At 43.6% G+C, this 23,944-nt stretch overlaps 1 protein-coding gene across 2 annotated transcripts in view; it reads left to right on the top strand.

Moving 5' to 3' along the window:
* Nucleotides 1-23,944, top strand: part of PGAP1 (post-GPI attachment to proteins inositol deacylase 1) — a 707,270-nt gene that overhangs the window by 84,098 nt on the left and 599,228 nt on the right. For both annotated transcript variants that reach the window (XM_088456228.1, XM_088456226.1), the window contains exon 4: nt 18,901-19,072. In XM_088456228.1, coding sequence (XP_088312354.1) covers nt 18,901-19,072 — 172 coding nt within the window. The remainder of the gene's footprint in view (nt 1-18,900; nt 19,073-23,944) is intronic.

Below are 23,944 nucleotides of genomic sequence, written 5' to 3'. Positions count from 1 at the left end.
CTCTGATAGAGCCAAAATCACTCCGGAGCTTGCGGTTGAAAACCTCAACCGCAGGATCCGGCTCGCAATTTCGATGGTCGCGATGGTCTCGACCATCGCGGCCATCACAAAGCACGCTCGTATAGCCTGTGGGTGGTGACCCACAGCTATACGAGCGTCCAGGAGGACGCTCCATGAAAATGGAGCCCGGCCCTCATTCAGAGCGTGCGCTCTGCTCAGAGCGTACGGCTCTGAATGAGGGCCTTTATCTACTAGCACTTTGCACATAACTGTTTTATACAAAAAAAACACCTTGTTGTAATACACCCTAATAATATATATATATATATATATATATATATATATATATATATATATAGATGGTAAAAGACTGGCACTCTGTATAAATATGTCCACTTGCTCCGGTGCCCTCTGAGTAAACAAATTCCAACAAACAGCAAACAGTGGCACTTGGAGTCATCCAACGGTTGTAAAAAGGTATTTACTGTGAAAAAATCACATTACCAAGTACCAACGTTTCGGGACAAACAAGCCCCTTTGTCAAGGTGAATGAAACAGTGTGTGTAAAGAACCTTACCTTAAATAGAGGAAGAAGAAAAACACCCGCTCTGTGCTTGCGGCTGGACGCTGTCCGGGAGTGGCCGCGTGACCGCCCCGTCGAGATGACGTCAGAGTGTCAGGCGTCGATTGGTAGTCATGACCACCAAGACGCCCGGCCCGACGCGGCTCTGAGGTCCGGCCGTCAAAGTGTAGAGATAGAGTTGCAGATAGCAAATGAAAGGAACATGTGATGCAGAAGAAAAAATACACCAACAGTGTGCAGTGTTGAGATGGAACATGGAGCGGAGAGATACATACATTAATAATTTAATATCTCTAATCCAAAAAATATTTGAAACAACTAGATAGACTAAAGACAATACATGAGCCTGCCATAGAAGGAAACAGCTGTACCATGGCCATATGAAACATAAAAGGAAGCTGTTAGCGTGAACCCTCAAATCCCCAAAGAGTATGAGAGATACACTCTAATATCAGAAAAGGGTGGATGTGGAGAGCGGAACAGTGACTGATCATGCAAAAAGAACATTGTCTAAAGTCCGCCCTGCACGGGTTGATGCTTAATGGTAGATGAAGTCCAGAGGGTGGGTGTCGTGGTAGATTGATCCTGAAATGTGGATGTAGAACTAATTAAAGACATTCCACAAGATTATCTCGTTTAAACCATGCTGGCTGGTGGTGTTAAGATTGAAAATCCACCAAGCCTCCTTCCGCAGGAGGTCTCCTGCTCGGTCTCCACCCCTTATGGACTTTGGAATGTGGTCGATAACCATATGCCTTAACATGGAGAGGGAATGTTTATTGTCAGCAAAATGTCTGGCCACTGGTTGATCCGATGGTTTGCCAGACAGCCGCTTTGATGGCTGACGGATGGAGGGCCATATGTTCCCTCATGGTTCTTGTGGTTTTGCCTATATAGTAGAGGCCGCATGGGCACATGATCAAGTAAATTATAAAAGTAGAAATGCATGTCAAAACAAATTTAATATTGAATATGCGATCCGAATGTGGATGTTTGAATTTGGTGCCGACCACCATGTTGCGGCAAGTGGTACAACCAAGGCATTTGTAACACCCCGGGGATCTAGACAGAAATGTGGAAGAGACAAGGGGGGGTCCTTCTTGACTGAAAAATTGGTCATGTCCGTTTGGACCACCCAGTCCTTAATGTTCTTGCTTCTCGTGAAGCACGCCATAGGTCTCTTGTTCTTAAAACGAGTTAAGCTTTTGTCCGTCGAGACTATGGGCCACAAGGCCCTGGTGGCTCTCTGGATAACTCCACTAGAGGTCAAATATGGGCTCTTCCATGGAATTATTTCCTTGATGTTTCTCTGTTTAGGATGGAGTAACAACTCCAGAGACATAGACATGACCTCTCCCTTCTGGATGTGCAATAAAGAGGAATCATAGCCTCTCTGCTGGAATTTTTCTATGACGGTGTCTAATTCCGATGCCAGTGTTGAACTGTCGTTAGTAATTCTAGCCACCCTAATCATTTGGGACTTCGGTAAGCCTTTCTTGAGGGCTTCCGGGTGGTGGCTGTTAGCCTTCAAAAGAGTGTTCTTGTTAGTTGGTTTGGTGTAAACTCTGGTCCGGATGGTGCCGTTACAGAGAGACACCTGTACATCTAAAAAGTTCAAGTATCTGGGCTGTATTGGAACGTGAACTTGATTGGTGAATCGCGAGAGTTCAAATTGTCCATCAACTTAAGGAATGCAGTTGCCCCGCCTGACCAGAGCATAAACAGGTCATCGATGTAGCGGGCAAACGCTACTATGTGTTTGGTAATCTCCAAGTCAGAGAAGAACATCAGGTGCTCTTCTCTGAACATGAACACGTTGGCGTAGGAAGGCACCACAATACTTCCCATAGCACATCCGTTCTTCTGTAAGAAGAACTTGCCATCAAACAGGAAATAATTCCTGGTAAGAGTGAGTTCGAGAAGGTGAAGGAACAGCTGGTGATTAAGAGAGGACATGTCCATAGTTTGTAGAAACTGTCTCATGGCTTCTAGGCCTTCCTTATGTGGGATGCTGGTGTAAAGACTACACACATCCATGACGCAGATAATGGTGTTGTCGGGGATGTAATCGATCTTCTCGAGTAATAGGAGGAAACTTGTCGTATCTTTAATGTAAGTGGGTTGAATGGTAATAAGGGGTTGCAGAATACTGTCCAAAAATTGTGACACTGGTTGGTAGATTGAATTTCTAGCCGAAATGATCGGACGGCCTGGCGGCTTATTGATGCGCTTGTGGATCTTAGGTACTGTGAACAAAATAGGAACCACGGGGTGTTTTTGTATGAGTGCCTTGAGCAATTGCTCAGTAATAAGGTTTTCTTGTTCCGCCTTAATAAGTAAGGCGTCTAGTTCCTGTTTAAATTCGGAGGTGGGATCAGTCGTAAGTTTCTGATATGTATTATCGTCGGCCAATTGGCGGTAGATTTCATCCCTGTAGTTGGTGAGATCCTGGATCACGATGCCACCCCCCTTATCGGCAGGGCGGATCACCACATCCCTGTAATCACCGATCGCTTTCAAAGTGCGCCACTCCTCCTTGTTTAGATTATAGTGTCTAACTTGGGACGCTTGGTGATAGAATCATCTAAAAGACGTGTGAAGGATTTTAAGGAAGGGTTCAGAGAGGTGGGATCAAATGAAGATTTAGACCTCTTCTTAATAAACTCGTGATGTAAAGGTGAGGGATGCGTTGATTCATTGTGTTGAAAGAATTCTTGTAATTGGAGCTTGCGGCTAAAGCGGTGTAAGGCTATCTGCCACGCTAAGTCGTTGTGATGATTGGTGTGAATGAATGAAAGACCCTTTTTAAGGACGCTTGTCTCTGCAGGAGAAAAGGGTCTCGAGGACAGGTTGTATACTAAGCTTTCTTCTTGCATGTTTGCCCTGTAGATCCTCGAGTGTTGACCCCCCCTGCGGGTAGGCGTCCCCGGTTTTTTGGCTGCTTGGGTACTGCTCCTTGTGTCACTGCAGAGGTAGTGGGTCCTTCTAAATGATCCTCACGTTCTATAATTGCTGCTTCTGAATCGCTGTTGGAAGTTACCACCTCCCGACTGAGACCTTCCCTCCTCCTCCTCCTCCAGTACTGCGCCTCTGTCTGAATGGTTTAGAGAATTGTGCAAGTGTGTCACCCCCCATTAGCCAACGATATACCCTGTTGTCATCGTAGTCGCTTCTAATGGTAGTCTGTTTATTCCTCTTGAATCTAATCAGATCTCTGCGATAGTTGTCACATTGCGCCTGTAGTTTATGGCAACAATCTTGTGTCGCATCCTGCTGAAAAGTTTGCTTGTACTCCTGTTCACATGATGCAATCCTTTCTCTGGTCAATTTGAGCTCGCGTCCCGACTCCTCTATAACTAAGAGCATGAGGTCCATGCTACACTTATTGAGGATGCCTATCCACTTTTTACAGAATTCGGGGTTATACCTTCCGATAGTGGGTATATTTTTTACCCTAAATCCACGTGGTATCATTTTCTCTCTGTGGTAATCAGAGAGGGAGATGCCATGCATAAGTAAGTCAATCTCCCTCTTCTTCAATTTTAACAGCTGATAAGTATCCTCACAGCCATGTTGCCTATCTGCATGGGAAAGGTGTTCCTTAAAACGGAGGCGGTCAGCGTCGTCATTCGTAAAACTGTAAGTTTCCTCTCTGGAGATGGAAATCCCTCTACATCCAAGTGTTTCGTCCTGTGAAGAGCCTGTATCTGCCGTTTCCATGTTAAATAACACCGCTGTGTGAAAAAATCAATGCGGGTGCTACACCTCGAGGTAATTCAAATAGAATAAAAGTCCTGGTGCCTCGTCTTGAGCTGGACTGGTCGTCCAAATGGATACAAATGACGGTAAAAGACTGGCACTCTGTATAAATATGTCCACTTGCTCCGGTGCCCTCTGAGTAAACAAATTCCAACAAACAGCAAACAGTGGCACTTGGAGTCATCCAACGGTTGTAAAAAGGTATTTACTGTGAAAAAATCACATTACCAAGTACCAACGTTTTGGGACAAACAAGCCCCTTTGTCAAGGTGAATGAAACAGTGTGTGTAAAGAACCTTACCTTAAATAGAGGAAGAAGAAAAACACCCGCTCTGTGTTTGCGGCTGGACGCTGTCCGGGAGTGGCCGCGTGACCGCCCCGTCCTGCAGAGATGACGTCAGAGTGTCAGGCGTCGATTGGTAGTCATGACCACCAAGACGCTCAGCCCGACGCGGCTCTGAGGTCCGGCCGTCAAAGTGTAGAGATAGAGTTGCAGATAGCAAATGAAAGGAACATGTGATGCAGAAGAAAAAATACACCAACAGTGTGCAGTGTTGAGATGGAACATGGAGCGGAGAGATGCATACATTAAAATATTTTTTGGATTAGAGATATTAAATTATTAAACAACTAGATAGACTAAAGACAATACATGAGCCTGCCATAGAAGGAAACAGCTGTACCATGGCCATATGAAACATAAAAGGAAGCTGTTAGCGTGAACCCTCAAATCCCCAAAGAGTATGAGAGATACACTCTAATATCAGAAAAGGGTGGATGTGGAGAGCGGAACAGTGACTGATCATGCAAAAAGAACATTGTCTAAAGTCCGCCCTGCACGGGTTGATGCTTAATGGTAGATGAAGTCCAGAGGGTGGGTGTCGTGGTAGATTGATCCTGAAATGTGGATGTAGAACTAATTAAAGACATTCCATGAGATTATCTCGTTTAAACCATGCGGGCTGGTGGTGTTAAGATTGAAAATCCACCTAGCCTCCTTCCGCAGGAGGTCTCCTGCTCGGTCTCCACCCCTTATGGACTTTGGAATGTGGTCGATAACCATATGCCTTAACATGGAGAGGGAATGTTTATTGTCAGCAAAATGTCTGGCCACTGGTTGATCCGATGGTTTGCCAGACAGAGCCGCTTTGATGGCTGACGGATGGAGGGCCATACGTTCCCTCATGGTTCTTGTGGTTTTGCCTATATAATAGAGGCCGCATCGGCACATGATCAAGTAAATTATAAAAGTAGAAATGCATGTCAAAACAAATTTAATATTGAATATGCGATCCGAATGTTTGAATTTGGTGCCGACCACCATGTTGCGGCAAGTGGTACAACCAAGGCATTTGTAACACCCCGGGGATCTAGACAAAAATATGGAAGAGACAAGGGTGTCCTTCTTGACTGAAAAATTGGTGATGTCCGTATGGACCACCCAGTCCTTAATGTTCTTGCTTCTCGTGAAGCACGCCATAGGTCTCTTGTCCTAGTCTCGACCAGTCCAGCTCGAGACGAGGCACCAAGAATTTTATTCTATTTGATATACTTCGAGGTGTAGCACCCGCATTGATTTTTTCACACAGCGGTGTTATTTAACATGGAAACGGCAGATACAGGCTCTTCACAGGACGAAACACGTGGATGTAGAGGGATTTCCATCTCCAGAGAGGAAACTTACAGTTTTACTGATGACGACGCTGACCGCCTCCGTTTTAAGGAACACCTTTCCCATGCAGATAGACAACATGGCTGTGAGGATGCTTATCATCAGCTGTTAAAATTGAAGAAGAGGGAGATTGACTTCCTTATGCATGGCATCTCCCTCTCTGATTACTACAGAGAGAAAATGATACCACGTGGATTTAGGTTAAAAAATATACCCACTATCGGAAGGTATAACCCCGAATAGTGGGCACTATTTTGAAGGCTAACAGCCACCACCCGGAAGCCCTCAAGAAAGGCTTACCGAAGTCCCAAATGATTAGGGTGGCTAGAATTACTAACGACAGTTCAACACTGGCATCGGAATTAGACACCGTCATAGAAAAATTCCAGTAGAGAGGCTATGATTCCTCTTTATTGCACATCCAGAAGGGAGAGGTCATGTCTATGTCTCTGGAGTTGTTACTCCATCCTAAACAGAGAAACCTCAAGGAAATAATTCCATGGAAGAGCCCATATTCGACCTCTAGTGGAGTTATCCAGAGAGCCACCAGGGCCTTGTGGCCCATAGTCTCGACGGACAAAAGCTTACCTTGTTTTAAGAACAAGAGACCTATGGCGTGCTTCACGAGAAGCAAGAACATTAAGGACTGGGTGGTCCATACGGACATCACCAATTTTTCAGTCAAGAAGGACCCCCTTGTCTCTTCCACATTTCTGTCTAGATCCCCGGGGTGTTACAAATGCCTTGGTTGTACCACTTGCCGCAACATGGTGGTCGGCACCAAATTCAAACATCCGCATTCGGATCGCATATTCAATATTAAATTTGTTTTGACATGCATTTCTACTTTTATAATTTACTTGATCATGTGCCCATGCGGCCTCTATTATATAGGCAAAACCACTAGAACCATGAGGGAACGTATGGCCCTCCATCGGTCAGCCATCAAAGCGGCTCTGTCTGGCAAACCATCGGATCAACCAGTGGCCAGACATTTTGCTGACAATAAACATTCCCTCTCCATGTTAAGGCATATGGTTATCGACCACATTCCAAAGTCCATAAGGGGTGGAGACCGAGAAGGAGACCTCCTGCGGAAGGAGGCTTGGTGGATTTTCAATCTTAACACCACCAGCCCGCATGGTTTAAACGAGATAATCTTGTGGAATGTCTTTAATTAGTTCTACATCCACATTTCAGGATCAATCTACCACGACACCCACCCTCTGGACTTCATCTACCATTAAGCATCAACCCGTGCAGGGCGGACTTTAGATAATGTTCTTTTTGCCTGATCAGTCACTGTTCCGCTCTCCACATCCACCCTTTTCTGATATTAGAGTGTATCTCTCATACTCTTTGGGGATTTGAGGGTTCACGCTAACAGCTTCCTTTTATGTTTCATATGGCCATGGTACAGCTGTTTCCTTCTATGGCAGGCTCATGTATTGTCTTTAGTCTATCTAGTTGTTTAAAATATTTTTTGGATTAGAGATATTAAATTATTAATGTATGTATCTCTCCGCTCCATGGGCCTGATTCAGACCCACTCGCGAGCGGCTGTCCGCTTGCAAGTGGGTCGATGGTGTGCACTACGCATGCGCACGACGGAGGGAGCTCCGTCGTGCGCATGCGCGAGACGCGACGAGCGAAGGACTTTCCTTCGCTCGTTGTGTCTGATCAAAGGGGGCGTGCTGTCGATGTTGATTGACAGCGCGCCCCCTTTGGTGGGCGTGCCGGGGGCGTGCCTCCCAGACGGGGGCATTCCCAAGGGAACGCCTACCGTCAGAAGCCGGCCCCACTGACATCACTAGTGATGTCAGTGGGAGTGATTTTGGCTCTGATAGAGCCAAAATCACTCCGGGCCTTGCGGTTGAGAAACTCAACCGCAGGCTTCGGCTCGCAGTGGCGATGGTCAAGACCATCGCGACCATCAACCTGCACGCTCGTATATGCTGTGGGTGGTGACCCACAGCTATACGAGCGTCCAGGAGGACGCTCCATAATTATGGAGGTGGGCCCTGATTCAGAGCGAGCGCTCTGGTCAGAGTGTCCGGCTCTGAATCAGGGCCCATGTTCCTTCTCAACACTGCACACTGTTGGTGTATTTTTTCTTCTGCATCACATGTTCCTTTCATTTGCTATCTGCAACTCTATCTCTACACTTTGACGGCCGGACCTCAGAGCCGCGTCGGGCCGGGCGTCTTGGTGGTCATGACTACCAATCGACGCCTGACACTCTGACGTCATCTCTGTGGGACGGGGCGGTCACGCGGCCACTCCCGAACAGCGTCCAGCCGCAAGCACAGGGCGGGTGTTTTTCTTCTTCCTCTATTTAAGGTAAGGTTCTTTACACACACTGTTTCATTCACCTTGACAAAGGGGCTTGTTTATCCGAAACGTTGGTACTTGGTAATGTGATTTTTTCACAGTAAATACCTTTTTACAACCGTTGGATGACTGAGTGCCTAAAAATACCCGCACTCACTAACAATGGAGCCTTTGCAAATACTTTCCGGGGAGCTCATCTTGGGGTGATTAGCCCGTCCTAATTTCCAAGTTCAAATAAGCAGCACTCCCAGACTTTCAAAGCTTCAAAAACAATCGTGCTTTACTGTGCAACATTTCACGGTGTGTCTTGAAGGAGGTGGTAACCCCGAAACGTTGCACAGTAATGCACATATCTTTTTGAAGCTTTGAAAGTCTGGGAGTGCTGCTTATTTGAACTTGGATATATATATATATATATATATATATATATATATATATATATAATTGTATATCTTATATTAGTATTATTTCTTTTTTTATACATGTGTGGAACTGTAAGTGTTGTTGAATGCACAGCCCATCATTGTTTTAAATTTTTTTTTTTTTAGTATTTGCACATTCTATATTAGCTGCAGCGTTCTTACCCTCAAGTCACTTATGCTGCCCATCCACTAGGCGATTAAACCTAGCGATGGAGCTATAACGATGGTCATTATCGCTCCATCGCTTGGTAATCGTCTGCAAATCAGGCAGTAATCCCCGCATCGTATAGTGGATGGGCAGCATTAGGTTGGAGCATTGCTTTTCAACAGTATTTTTCCTTTGAGTCTCTGAATCAGCATGCAAAGTGCTACGAAGCAGCGACCGCAGCTTTTTTTTACCACACCATGTTCCGTTTACAGACTCTGTTGTACACAGATATACAAGTACCACATATCACATTAATCAGCACCGTCTCCTTGTGCGTCCTGACGGATTGCATTGCGAATTAGATGCATTTTCAGCAAAAAAAAAGACACCTGACACTAGCAGAGTTGCACAGGATCAAACGACTCCCTCACGTCAGGCATATCAAGCTGCATGGCGTATTGAGGCTAGATGAGCAAGGACACATCTGTAGTTATACTTGCAGAGAAGTTAGTAAATAAAAGGATACTATACATGCAATACACATTCATCTGGTTTAGTTTTCCTTTCTTTAAACAAACAAAAACACTTCACATACTTGTTATATATAACACAAACTGTAATGGAGCATACACACGGTCAGATTTTTTTTTGAACGATATCGTTTAAACGATTTTAACGATTTTTTTTTTTTAACGATTTCAAAGATTTGAACGATTTTTGAAACTATTTACTCAACGATTTGAACGATTTTTATTAACGATGGACGATTTAAACGATATTGGACAAATCTGACAGAAAAAAAAAGGGTGGAAATTCAAATGCGAAAGATTGGTCCAAATTAATGATTGACAGGGAAATGCTGGGTGTGACTAGCATGAGGGAATAAAAAGCTGGGGGCCATTTTAAAGCTTTGCATTTCTTGCTCTGTGGCTAGTTTGGTTCGGTTTATACCAGCTAAACGTCGTTACATTGCTAATTTGCTCCACTTTGTTTTTGGCTTGCCTTTTACAAAGTGTGTTTATTGTGCTATAGTGATATGGATCCCATTCGTCAGCGAATGATGGTGGCCTACGCAGGAGTCGCAATTTTGTCTGAGAGGGAGAGGGGCGTGAGGAGGAGGAGGCCTCGCTCTTGCTGGACAAAGGAGTGGCTTTTGCGGAGGGATACCATGTCCCATATGCCTTTGCTCATGGAAATCCGTGAGAATAATCCGGATGACTACCGGAATTTCTTGCGGATGGACGACGTCGTCTTTCAGGAGTTGCTGCAGCTTGTAACTCCTGTTATTCAGAGACAGGATACGAATATGAGGAGGGCCATATCGGCGCAGGAGAGGCTGGTGGTTACGTTACGATATTTGGCTACCGGAAGATCCTTGGCGGACCTGAAATTTGGTTCCCTCATTTCACCTCAGGCGTTGGGCGTCATCATACCGGAGACGTGCAAGGCCATATACCAAGCCCTCCAGCCCCAGTACTTAAAGGTATTTGAAATGTATTATTTTTATTTGCATGTAATGACATATTGTTTTTTATTTAAATTTAAAACCAACTGACTGGGGTAACAAATTTGTATGGAAAAGGTCGGATTCGACTCAAAAATAAGGGCGATGACGTTATATGTATGTCGTTTTTCATTATCCCCGTATTCAATATTATTGAATTACATTTAATTAAACTTTATTTGGCCAGTGAAAAGTCAATGTAAAATGGGTGGAAATTTTTACTTCCTTTAGCAGTTTAAAAAAATGCAGATTTGGGGTTTAGGGGTGGAGGCTTTAAAAAAAATAGCCTGCATCCTTCAGAATGACCCCTTGAAACGATGTGTGTAAAAAAATAAATAAATAAATAAACGGGACACACCAAAAAAAACCACTTTGATTTTGGGGCCCAAAAAATAAATGTTGGGGAACAAAGTTAAAAACAAGCAAACTAGACTCTGGGGGGGGTCCCCAAGTATGCCACAGGTGTTTATTTCATTGCAGCTCCTTGCGCAAGTTGGTTTTTCACGTTTTTTTCAAGTCTCTTTAGCAACATTAAAATATGCTGAACCCCATTTTGAAGTACCCCAAATTTGCTGGGCATAGTTATTTGTCTATAAAAAAAAATCTAAATGCTCTTCTGCACCACTTTCTTCAAAGTGGCATTTATTCACTTGCTGCGGCTATTAGAAACCCTGACTTCAGTAGTTAAAAATGGGGGTACTCATAGTGATCCCCCATGTGTACACATCATTAGGGGGGTCCCTAGAATATTTACGGGAACTTTTGTTTTTTGTTAACCTGTAAAAAAAATTGTTAAAAGAATTAAAAAAAAAAAACAAGGTCCCCCCCCAAAAGCCAAACCAGCCCCAGGCTTGCCAGCCAGTGGTGGTTTCTAAAAATACAGGGAACAAAATGTGTAGGGTTCCACCGTATTTTAGAAACCAACACTAGGCTGCAGGGACTAGTGCAGGTTTTAAATATAGGGGTCAAAAACGACGTGGGGTACCCCCTATATTTAAGACCAGCACCAGACCCAACCGACCGGGGTGCAATGCCACAGCCCGGAGACCCAATCACCGGGGCTCCAGGTCCAAAGCATTACACCCCAAGTCGGTCAGCGCAAGCCGGTGATCTCGGGGGAGTGGGGGACCCCCCCAAAAAAAGGTCCCCCCTCTCCCGAGCACCACAGGCTTAAGCTGAAGCCTGGGGCTCATCCCCATACCCCTGGAGCGGTGGGTATGGGGGTAATAGGGGGGCCAAATAATGTCAGACTATTGTACTTTACAGTGGAACTACAAGTGCCAGCAGACATGCGGAACCTGTAATTTCACTGTAAAATAAATAGTTAAAAAAAGACAAAACACACACACCGTGTCCAGTATAAGTTTATTACACACACCTACCCATTCACACATATACTCACCTATACCAGATGTTCTGTCCTCTTCTCCAGTAGGATTTCCCAAAAACATGGCTCTGCAAGAAAAATGTCATACTCACCTACATCCAGCGCTGGTCTCCGCAGTAATCCATTGTATTTAAAAAATTAAAGAAAACCATTTAGGCGATCCACGCAACAGAGCTATCTATATGTGTGTTGCCACACATACAGCTAGCTCCCGAATGCCTGGCATCGGCACTTCACGGGGCATTGCAGTGCCGTCAGCCAATCAGCGGCCGCGCTGACCGTAGAGCGCCCGCTGATTGGCTCCGGCAACTGACAGTTCCCACGTAGTGTGAGTCGCCCACGTGGGAACTCTCAGTAGCCGGAGCCTATCAGCGGCCGCGCTACAGTCAGCGCGTCCGCTGATTGGCTCTCAGGACTGCAACCTCCGTCAATGTGCCGTCAGCTGGCATTCGGGAGTTATGAGTATGCGTGGGAACACACATATTCATAGCTCGTTTGTGCCTCGGGTATGCGTTTTTTGTTTTGCCAAGTACGTGGATTACTGCGGAGACGAGCGCCAGGATATAGGTAAGTATATGTGTGAATGGGTAGGTGTGTGTAATAAACTTATACTGGACACGGTGTGTGTGTGTTGTCTTTTTTTAACTATTTATTTTACAGTGAAATTACAGGTTCCGCATGTCTGCTGGCACTTGTAGTTCCACTGTAAAGTACAATAGTCTGACATTATTTGGCCACCCCATTACCCCCATACCCACCACTCCAGGGGTATGGGGATGAGCCCCAGGCTTCAGCGTAAGCCTGTGGTGCTTGGGAGAGGGGGGACCCTTTTTTGGGGGGGGTCCCCCACTCCCCCGAGATCACCGGCTTGCGCTGACCGACTTGGGGTGTAATGCTTTGGACCTGGAGCCCCGGTGATTGGGTCTCCGGGCTGTGGCATTGCATCCCGGTCGGTTGGGTCTGGTGCTGGTCTTAAATATAGGGGGTACCCCACGTCGTTTTTGACCCCTATATTTAAAACCTGCACTAGTCCCTGCAGCCTGGTGTTGGTTTCTAAAATACGGTGGAACCCTACACATTTTGTTCCCCGTATTTTTAGAAACCACCACGGGCTGGTTTGGCTTTTGGGGGGGGACCTTATGTTTTATTTTTTCATTTTTTAAAGAATTGTTTTTACAGGTTAACAAAATAAAAAAGTTCCCGGAAATATTCTAGGGACCCCCCTAATGATGTGTACACATGGGGGATCACTATGGGTCCCCCCATTTTTTCCTTAGGAATGAATACGGTGTTTATCATAGCCGCGGCAGGAAAAAACACCTTTCAAAGCTATTGAAAAACCCAGACTTTCTTCTGCAGGCAAAAATGGGGGTACCCATAGTGATCCCCGAGGTCTGGACATCGTTACTGGGGTCCTACAAATAATTGCTTTAAAATTTTTAAATTTTTTCTAAGATGCAAGTATTGGCGGGTCAGGTTTTTGACTAATTCAAATTGAATATGGGGATAAGCAGGAGCGCCTGCGATACTTTTTCACTGTCAAAACCTCCAATGTGCGGGTTCGAAAACCTCGCTGGCGAGGTTAACGTTTCATATTGAATACCCCTCCAAATTTGATGTTATGTAAGGATACCTTTTCAACACTTTCACATTGTCTTTTCCCAAACACCCCAATTGCCTGTCACCTTTTTTTGTTGTTTCACTCTGTCTCTGAAAACTATGGGTAGTAAATTGACCCTTGTAAATACTGGTATTTTTTGTTCATCAATTTAATTCAAACGGTTGAAACATATTTTATGTTTTTAATTGCAGTTCCCTGCTACAGTTGGTGATTGGCAGAACATTGCTGGGGAATTTGAAAGGAGATGGGATTTTCCAAATTGCGGTGGTGCCATTGATGGCAAGCACATCCGGATTACCCAACCCAGCAATACTGGCTCCTTGTACTTTAATTACAAGGGCTACTTCAGTATCGTCCTAATGGCAATAGTTTCTGCCAAATATGAATTTTTGTTCATTGATGTAGGAAAGAATGGTCGAGCTTCCGATGGTGGATCATTTAAAAACACGACATTTTATGAAAGGATGGAGAAGAACATGTTACAACTTCCTACTGCTAATGATTGTTCACATGGGTTATCATTTGTATTTGTGGGTGATGAGGCATTTGCGTTGCACAAACATGTCCTTAAGCCATTTGCCCAAAGAACATTGACACCAGAAAGGCGCATTTTCAACTATCGTCTATCCAGAGCCAGAAGAACAGTGGAGAACACCTTTGGCATTTTGAGTAATCGTTTTCGAGTTTTCCACACGGCTATAAATCTGCGTGTGGATAAGATAAATTGGGTGGTTATGTCAGCATGTGTCTTACATAACCTTTTGCTGCGTAAAACACAAGGACAACCCAGTTTGTCAACAGGAGTTTCCACTGAACCGGCACTTGCAAACTGGTCCTCAGTCAATCCTCCCTTGCTTCCCCAAGGTGTCACAGGAGGGGCCAAGCAAATCAGGGACCGATACGTCTCTTATTTTAATGGTGAAGGTGCCGTTCCCTGGCAGACAGACCGTGCATAAAATGTTTTAAAACATTACCTGGCAGACAATTTTTATTTACAAGGAAAAATAAATGGAACCCTTCTTTGTTATGTTTTCCTGTGTTGTCTTTTTTAAGTTGTCTCTTTACTTACTTTGTTCTTGTACATGAGTACCGCCAAAGCTTCAGAGACCCAAACTCCTGGCCTCTAGGTCCAAAGCATTAACACCCTAAATCACTTAGGGTAAGCCAGGAATTTTGGGGGAGTGGGGAAACCCGCAAATAAGTTTACCCCCCTCACCAGCACCCCCGCCTTACGCTGAAGCCTGGTGCTCGTCTCCCTATCCATTTCCCTTGTGTAATGTGTTGGTGAAATGATCTTATTTTTTGCAATCTTTTACAGCTGAACTACAAGTGCCAGCATGCCTCTCATTATGCTCTTGTGGAACTACAAATTCTAGCAGCTATGTGGCACCTGTGATTTCACTGCAAATTTAAATTTTAAAGAAGTGTGGATTTTCCCCCGACTGCAAATATACGCAATTATTAAAATATGTTCCGCCCTTTTCCACCAAGCCACCACCCCAGGGACAATTTGGGTGTTTTGTCAAATATGTCCCAAAACATTGTTTTTAATCATTTACAAATGGTAGGAAAACTAGGTGGAAAATTTGGTTATTAAAACCATACTCCTGGCCGCTCGTTAACTTGTGGGTGACCACCCACAGCATTAGCAAACGTCCAGGATGATGGAACATCGACCCACTTGTAGGTCTTCTGCGCGTGCAAGGGGGTCTAAAACGGGCACACTGTCTAGTCAATGATTTAAATCAATAGTTATACATTGCAAATACTAAAGACATAAATTGTTTTGCTTAATAATATTTAATTGAAATAACTTTTTAAATAAAGACAGACAAATTTTGAAGTTTAAATAAAATATATTTTTTTATTTTTCATATACCAAAAAAATATATCACCCATGAATACTGGACAGGATATTCTGGGTAGTGCCAAGCCAATGAGTGCCTTGAAAATAAAGAATACTCAGATCGGGGCAACAAGGCTTCATCAGCTGCTGCAGAAGTATTGCATGGGCCAAAAAACAAATGCAACCCAAACTGGGTAAAGCAGAAGATCAAAAAATATTCCGAACAATGTCAGCGGAAGTCAACACAAAATATGGAATGCCAAACATTCCAAAGGAAGGGCAACAATAAGGTGAAGAGAGTCCAACATTATGGTATTATGAGCAAGTGTCCAACATCCAGACGAAAGAGAAGGAGAAATCGGACTGAAAAAAAATTAACAACCATGCCATAAAAAAACGTGGCTAGAAAAATTAGGCATCAACAAAATCGTCATGGGCAAGAGTGGCCAATGCACTCCCAACAGCAGAGTGAAGGCCAATTGAGGACGACCCAGGAAGGTTTGACGGTGACGGAGGGGATCCCGACGCAGAACGGGGAGACATTTGTGGAGGAGGATTTGGGGGATTCGGCGTAAGGAGGTGACTGGTACTTATTTCCGTGGGAATACTTTGCTGGGGTATGTATGGGCTTATCCTCGTGGTTTCATCCACCTCATCTAACATACCACGTTGAATAAGCCCATATGTAAGGCACCGGCAAAGAAATTGGGTTCGGGGCTTCATGTTCCTCAACTCATTGCCTATGTTGATACTGAAAACTGTTAAGTCATCCGAATTTGTCTGAAGAACCTCCTCAGCACGTGTTAAAAATCTTTCAGCCCGATCAGGTCTGGAACTTGAGGCTTGCGCCCCCTTGGCTGCCAACCTCCGCCTCTTCGCCGCTGGCTGTGGCTGTGGTGTTGTGGCTGGCGCCTCCACAATGCTTGCCTCAAGTTCCGTTAGCTCACTGGTTGTAGGCTCAGGATCCACTTCCTCCGTAGGACGAAGCTAGGGAAGAAAATATGAATTAATGTCAAATTATTATTAAAATAAAAAAAACAAAACGATAATTTGTAAAATAATAAAAAAAAAAAACACCAACATCACTACATTGCATTGGAAAACTATATTTAACAGGTTCTACAATATTTTCAAAAACTATATAATCCCTTAACTTACAGAATCCGCAGTCTCCGCTACTTCAATAGGAGTAGTCACCTCCACGGCCGCTTCCAGTGAGCTAACTGACTGGGTCTCCGCCTCTTTCGTCAGGACGAAGGACAGGATGTCGTAATACCATAATGTTGGTTTCTTCACCTCATCTGCCCCAGCTCCCGAACGTTTGGCATTCTCATATTTTGTGTGCTCCCGCATAAAGGTTGTTCGGAAATTATTGATCTTCTGCTTTACCCAGGCAATGGTTACATTTTTGTTCAGGGACTTGCAATACTCCTGCAGTTTCACATAGCCCTTGTGTTTCAAGCCCCGATCTGAGTATTCTTTCATTTGCAAATTCCACAGACACTCATTGGCTTGGTAGATTTCCAGAAATCCTGTCCAGTATTCCCTGTTACCAGCCATGTCTGAAATACAAAGAATCAAAGAGACATTCAAAAAAACAGGTTTATCAATTATCATAACATTTTAAATAAAATCCTTTAATATAAAATAAAAAAAATGGACCATCAAAAATACTATATCCTATGTCGCTGAGATCCATTTATGCGCTAGCTCCGTGCTGTGTCTCTACCCGTGATACCTGTGAGCGCTTCTGTCACATAACCAACATGCCAGGTTTTGCAGCAGCATGGCAGCTCCTATATGACATGGCAGGTTTTCCCATAACGTCGCAGATGATAAAATAACATGCCAGGTTTTGCAGCAGCATGGCAGCTCCTATATGACATGCCAGGTTTTCCCATAACATCGCAGATGATAAAATAACATGCCAGGTTTTGCAGCAGCATGGCAGCTCCTATATGACATGGCAGGTTTTCCCATAACGTTGCAGATGATAAAATAACATGCCAGGTTTTGCAGCAGCATGGCAGCTCCTATATGACATGCCAGGTTTTCCCATAACGTCGCAGATGATAAAATAACATGCCAGGTTTTGCAGCAGCATGGCAGCTCCTATATGACATGGCAGGTTTTCCCATAACGTCGCAGATGATAAAATAACATGCCAGGTTTTGCAGCAGCATGGCAGCTCCTATATGACATGGCAGGTTTTCCCATAACGTCGCAGATGATAAAATAACATGCCAGGTTTTGCAGCAGCATGGCAGCTCCTATATGACATGCCAGGTTTTCCCATAACATCGCAGATGATAAAATAACTTGCCAGGTTTTGCAGCAGCATGGCAGCTCCTATATGACATGGCAGGTTTTCCCATAACGTCGCAGATGATAAAATAACATGCCAGGTTTTGCAGCAGCATGGCAGCTCCTATATGACATGGCAGGTTTTCCCATAACGTCGCAGATGATAAAATAACATGCTAGGTTTTGCAGCAGCATGGCAGCTCCTATATGACATGCCAGGTTTTCCCATAACGTCGCAGATGATAAAATAACTTGCCAGGTTTTGCAGCAGCATGGCAGCTCCTATATGACATGCCAGGTTTTCCCATAACGTCGCAGATGATAAAATAAAAACATGCCAGGTTTTGCAGCAGTGGCAACGCTGATGCCCTGCTGAATACATTGTCCACAACTGCTGTCTCCTCCATGTCCCCCATCACCCCGCCCTGCCCCCGCTGCTGATGGCCCTGCAGAGAATATAAAAACAAAGGTCCCCCCGTGTGTGCTCCATTCCAGCCCCCCTCCCCCCCCCCCGCACTGCCCCCACTGCTGATGGGCCTGCAGATATTAAAAAAAAGGGCTCCGCCTGTGTGCTCCATTCCAGCCCCCCTCCCCCCCCGCACTTCCCCCACTGCTGATGGGCCTGCAGATAATATAAAAAAAAAAGGGCTCCGTCTGTGTGCTCCATTCCAGCCCCCCTCCCCCCCCCCCGCACTGCCCCCACTGCTGATGGGCCTGCAGATAATATAACAAGAAAAGGTCCCTGCGTGTGTGCTCCATTCCAGGCCGCCCCCCATCCCCTGCACTGGCCCTGCTGCTGATGCCCTGCTGGAATCCTTTAAACCCCCATGCTGGCTGCCCCCACTACTTTGAAATGCTGCTATTTAAAAAAAAACACTTACCTTATTTTGAGTGTCTTGGGCGTCTTCTTCAGCTGCACCACCGGCTTGCACTGCTGGCTCTGCTCTTGCTGATCATAAAATGGAACCTCGGGGAGTGGCTGGGGAGTGGTCACCAGTGCAAAAATCGTCCAAATCGTTCAAAACCAGAAACAGTGAACGATTTGAACGATATCTGAAGAAAAAGAACGATATCTGACAAATCTGACTGCAAACATGTCAGATCTCAGATATCGTTCTGTGACAAACGTGAACGCGCATCGTTCACAAGGAAATCGTTCATGTAGTATACATGAACGATTTTTTCATCAGATTTGAACGATTGAACGATTTTTAAAATCGTTATCGTTCAAATCTGATGAAAAATCTGATCGTGTGTATGCACCATAACTTAAGACTGTGACACTAATCAATGACCATTAAAATATATTTCCGTTTTCTTTAGAATCAAGAATTTCCCCCACAGAGTGTTGTGATTATTGGACATTCAATGGCCGGCCTGGTTGCAAGAGCTTTGCTTACACTAAAGAATTTTAAGCCTCAACTGATAAACCTCATTATAACACAAGCTACACCTCATATTATGCCAGTGTTGCCGGTAGATTCTTTTCTCACTGGTAAGTTTTTTGTTTTACCTTCAGACTGTTTGTTTTTTTTTTTTTTTTAATTGGAGAGGGAGTGAAGGTTTTGGCAATATTTGTTCAGACTATCATGCTTTGTAATAGGGTGGGTCATTCAGTGGATGAATGGTTAAGAGAATTCTCTTTATAAAAAGGATGGTATATGTAAAGGATAAAACAATTGAAACCTGTATAAATCTTTGGTTATTAGGTCTACTTTTAAAATATTTGAAGTACTACTAGTTTAAATTGTACAACAAGAAACCTGGAGAGGTGCAGAAATTACCAGTGATTTGAATGCAGAAAGCCAGCAAATGAACCCGTGTCCAGTGACTGAACAATTTGTCTTACTTTAATAAAACAAAATGAGACACTTGTATTGATTGCCTGATCATTTTAAAGCTTTTTTTAATGTATTAAACCTAAATTTGTTCATTCACTGACTGATTCATTCTATATGGAGTCAACATTAATGGTTATTAAAAAAAGAGCACATTGAAATTCCTAATGATCCTTAATGTATTGCTCAAAGTAAATGCACAAGAACATTTTATATTTTTTTTCTTGTGAATACACTTCAATGGCCGTTTTCCATTATTGTTTCTGTAAATAATTGTGCAATCTGCATTTCCTGAATTGAAAGAAGATTGGTCGCTGATATTCAATGTGCAATATACTTTTTCTAGTCTCTCTTAACAACATTTATGGCCACGCCAGTTTTATTATTTTCATTATAATGGTGCATACACACGGTCAGATTTTTCCTTCAGATCTGAACTATAACGATTTAAAAATTGTTCAGTCTTTCATATCTGAAGGAAAATCTGACATATCTGACAGATCTGTCAGATGAACGATTTGAACGATGCGCATTCCCGATGGTCAGGTAACGATATCTGACATCTGATGTGTTTGCAGTCAGACTTGGACGATTTCCATTTATTGTAATGCAGTCAAAAATCGTTCAATCGTTCAAATCTTTGGTAAAAATCGTTCAAATCGTTCATCTGACAGATCTGACAAATCTGACCGTGTCAAAGAACAAGAAAGAAGAAAAGATGAGTAGTTTTGGTGCACTCTGGGAAATGATTCACCGTAATGATGAAATAGTAATTCTGGAATATCCTATATAATAAAATATAACTTTTATTAATAATGTTCTAAAAAGAAATGTTTGAAATAAATGAACAGGCGAAATAATTAAAAACTATATATTGAGAGTGAATAAAGTATAGAAAAGTGAAATAAAATAAGTAGCTGTGACCAGGTGTGTGTGTGTGTGTGCATTCATTAATCAAAACCTGTTATTGGTCGTGGATATTCTCAAATTGAGAAAAGAGAGAAAAAGTCTAAATCTAATATGATATTGATATATAATGGGGTAAGTATCCGAGTTATTGCATCATATAATATCACTTGAATCCAATAGGCAGCAACTCAAGAGACAAAATGATTACCCTTAGTGTAGTATATTCCTTTCTGTCGGATGCCGAAATAAAATTAATGTAGATTCAATGGAATCAGTTAATGAAGGGCTTTATCATAAAAAAAATCAGTCTAGTAATAGTTATTATTAGGGCTTATTACTGCCCGATTTTAGTATCAACCCAAATCAGGTTGGGATCCCTGTAGTTGCTATATATCAGCTAATCTCATAACTATATAGACCAAGAATATTTTATCAGGATAATGATTCCTAAAGAACCACTCGTTAATTGTAGTCAGTGTATGAACACTGCAATAGGGAGGGTATCATCTGATAATGATTACCAGTGTATTAAGAACTAGGTCTCCCTCTATCATGCACTGTACTGATGTTTAAATGTGCATATAGGGCCTGATTCAGAGCCACTCGTAAGCGGCAGCTCGTTCGCTCCGAGCGATGTTTGGCCAACTGCGCATGCGTACGGATCGTTATACGCATGCGCGAACCAGTCAGTGTGGTCGAAATTCATGTGCTCGCAAAATAGCGAATGCCTGCTAACTTGAGTGACAGAATGAGGCGTATGTGGGTGGTAACAGGGGAAGGTGCTTGAAAACGGGGAGTGGATATCAGAACGCAGGCGTGCTTAAAGGTCAAAATGGGCGTTTTATGGGTGTGCATAATTAAAACAGCAGCGTCATTAACCACGTCACTGGGTTATTTAATAGCCAGAACTGCTCGCAAAATTGTGGTAGCAAAAACCGACCACAAGAATAGCGAGCAGTTCATACCCTGTTCGATGTACTGCATTGATCTAATAAATAGCGGACATGACGTAGGATGCGAGCGGCCAGGGGGCGTAGTTTCCCAAAAAACGACCGCAAGTTTTGTTCGCTCGTTCAGACCTAGAGGCGTGAACAGACCGCAAACAGCGAACGGTTCATTTGAATAGCCACCCCTATTTTCAGGACGAACGAGCGCTAATTGCGTCCGGCTCTGAATGAGGGCCATAGTCCAGATTAGCTGACTGATTCCACAAATGTGTGATATATATTAATTGGAAGTGACACTGTGAACCCCGCAAACAAAATGGTCTAATAATACAGCTTTGATATAGGTTAGCTGTCTCTAAGATCGCCGCTGAAATTTTGCGGCTCTATTAATTGTTTAGACACACAGTGAAACATAGGGCAAATTTAATAAACAATAGAAAACATTTTTCAACAGATAGTGTTCACTTTATTAATGATGTAAGTACTGTGTATAAATAATCCCTTTAATCCTCCGTACTGGTAATGTTTAATAAAGCATATGTATCAGTCACCTAAATGGTTAGTGGAATGAGTGGATAATATCAGGTAATCAGGAATCGTGTTGAAAACTCCCTGCTAGACATATGGAATCATGATAATAGCGCAGTATTGGCACACATAGTCTCCTAGGAAAGCTGCTGAAATATAGCGGCTCTAATAAATGTATTGGTATTCTCTGTTCCCTAGTCGGAAATACTACAGCGCCGTCGAATATTGCAGCTCTAAAGATTATTCAGGGGCTGTGTTATCTATTCCCTGCTCGGAGGTGCTTTTAAACTATGCGGCACCATTGAATATTGTTAGTTCACTACAAACGCTGATGGTGTATTGTAACACTGTTACATAATCGGCATAACTTTGTTATACAATCGGCATTACTACACAGAAGGCTTTTCCAATTTCACACACACACACACGTGGCACGCTAGGGACCTAGCGCTGTAGTATTTCCGACTAGGGAACAGAGAATACCAATACATTTATTAGAGCCGCTATATTTCAGCAGCTTTCCTAGGAGACTATGTGTGCCAATACTGCGCTATTATCATGATTCCATATGTCTAGCAGGGAGTTTTCAACACGATTCCTGATTACCTGATATTATCCACTCATTCCACTAACCATTTAGGTGACTGATACATATGCTTTATTAAACATTACCAGTACGGAGGATTAAACGGATTATTTATACACAGTACTTACATCATTAATAAAGTGAACACTATCTGTTGAAAAATGTTTTCTATTGTTTATTAAATTTGCCCTATGTTTCACTGTGTGTCTAAACAATTAATAGAGCCGCAAAATTTCAGCGGCGATCTTAGTGACAGCTAACCTATATCAAAGCTGTATTATTAGACCATTTTGTTTGCGGGGTTCACAGTGTCACCTCCAATTAATATATATCACACATTTGTGGAATCAGTCAGCTAATCTGGACTATGGCCCTCATTCAGACCCACTCGCGAGCGGCTGTCCGATCGCAAGTGGGTCGATGGTCCGCATTGCGCATGCGCACGACGGAGGGAGCTCCGTCGTGCGCATGCGCGAAACCCGACGAGCGAAGGACTTTCCTTCGCTCGGAGTGTCTCATCACAGGGGGCGTGCTGTCGATGTTGACTGACAGCACGCCCCCTTTGGTGGGCGTGTCAGGGGCGTGCCTGCCAGACGGAGGCGTTCCCATGGGAACGCCTACCGTCTGAAGCCGGCCCCACTGACATCACTAGTGATGTCAGTGGGAGTGATTTTGGCTCTGATAGAGCCAAAATCACTCCTGGCCTTGCGGTTGAAAAACTCAACCGCAGGCTTTTGCTCGCAGTTTCGATGGTCGCGATGGTCAAGACCATCGCGACCATCATCCTGCACGCTCGTATATGCTGTGGGTGGTGACCCACAGCTATACGAGCGTCCAGGAGGACGCTCCATATTAATGGAGGTGGGCCCTGATTCAGAGCGAGCGCTCTGGTCAGAGCGTCCGGCTCTGAATCAGGGCCTATATGCACATTTAAACATCAGTACAGTGCATGATAGAGGGAGACTTAGTTCTTAATACACTGGTAATCATTATCAGATGATACCCTCCCTATTGCAGTGTTCATACACTGACTACAATTAACGAGTGGTTCTTTAGGAATCATTATCCTGATAAAATATTCTTGGTCTATATATTTATGAGATTAGCTGATATATAGCAACTACAGGGATCCCAACCTGATTTGGGTTGATACTAAAATCGGGCAGTAATCAGCCCTAATAATAAATATTACTAGCAAACAAAAAATACAACACTGCGCACTGGGCTCTTAACTAGTTGTTTGTGGTGAGCTGCTGATAGTAAGAAAGGGGGAGTGTCTTCCCTCTTAAAGTATATCACAAAAGGGGAGGATACAATCGGCGCTCAACCAATGAGGGTATGGAACAATATTGTATAGCGTAGGAATCAATGAAAATAGATCAAAAATGATGTGCCCATATAAATGTGAATCAAAGTAGATGGTATTATGGATATAAAAAACTTTACTATAAATTATGCAATATAATCACATGAAACAATAAGAAAAAGTCGCCTGCTGAATCCGTAGGACAGACTCAAATGATGGTATATGATGTTGCTAGTAGCAACCACAAATGTTC

This window comes from Taudactylus pleione, unplaced genomic scaffold (assembly GCF_031769625.1).
Source record: "Taudactylus pleione unplaced genomic scaffold, aTauple2 ptg000690l, whole genome shotgun sequence".
Classification (NCBI taxonomy): domain Eukaryota; kingdom Metazoa; phylum Chordata; class Amphibia; order Anura; family Myobatrachidae; genus Taudactylus; species Taudactylus pleione.
The sequence above is the reverse complement of the archived record's forward strand: the minus strand, read 5'-3'. Positions and strand labels throughout refer to the sequence as shown.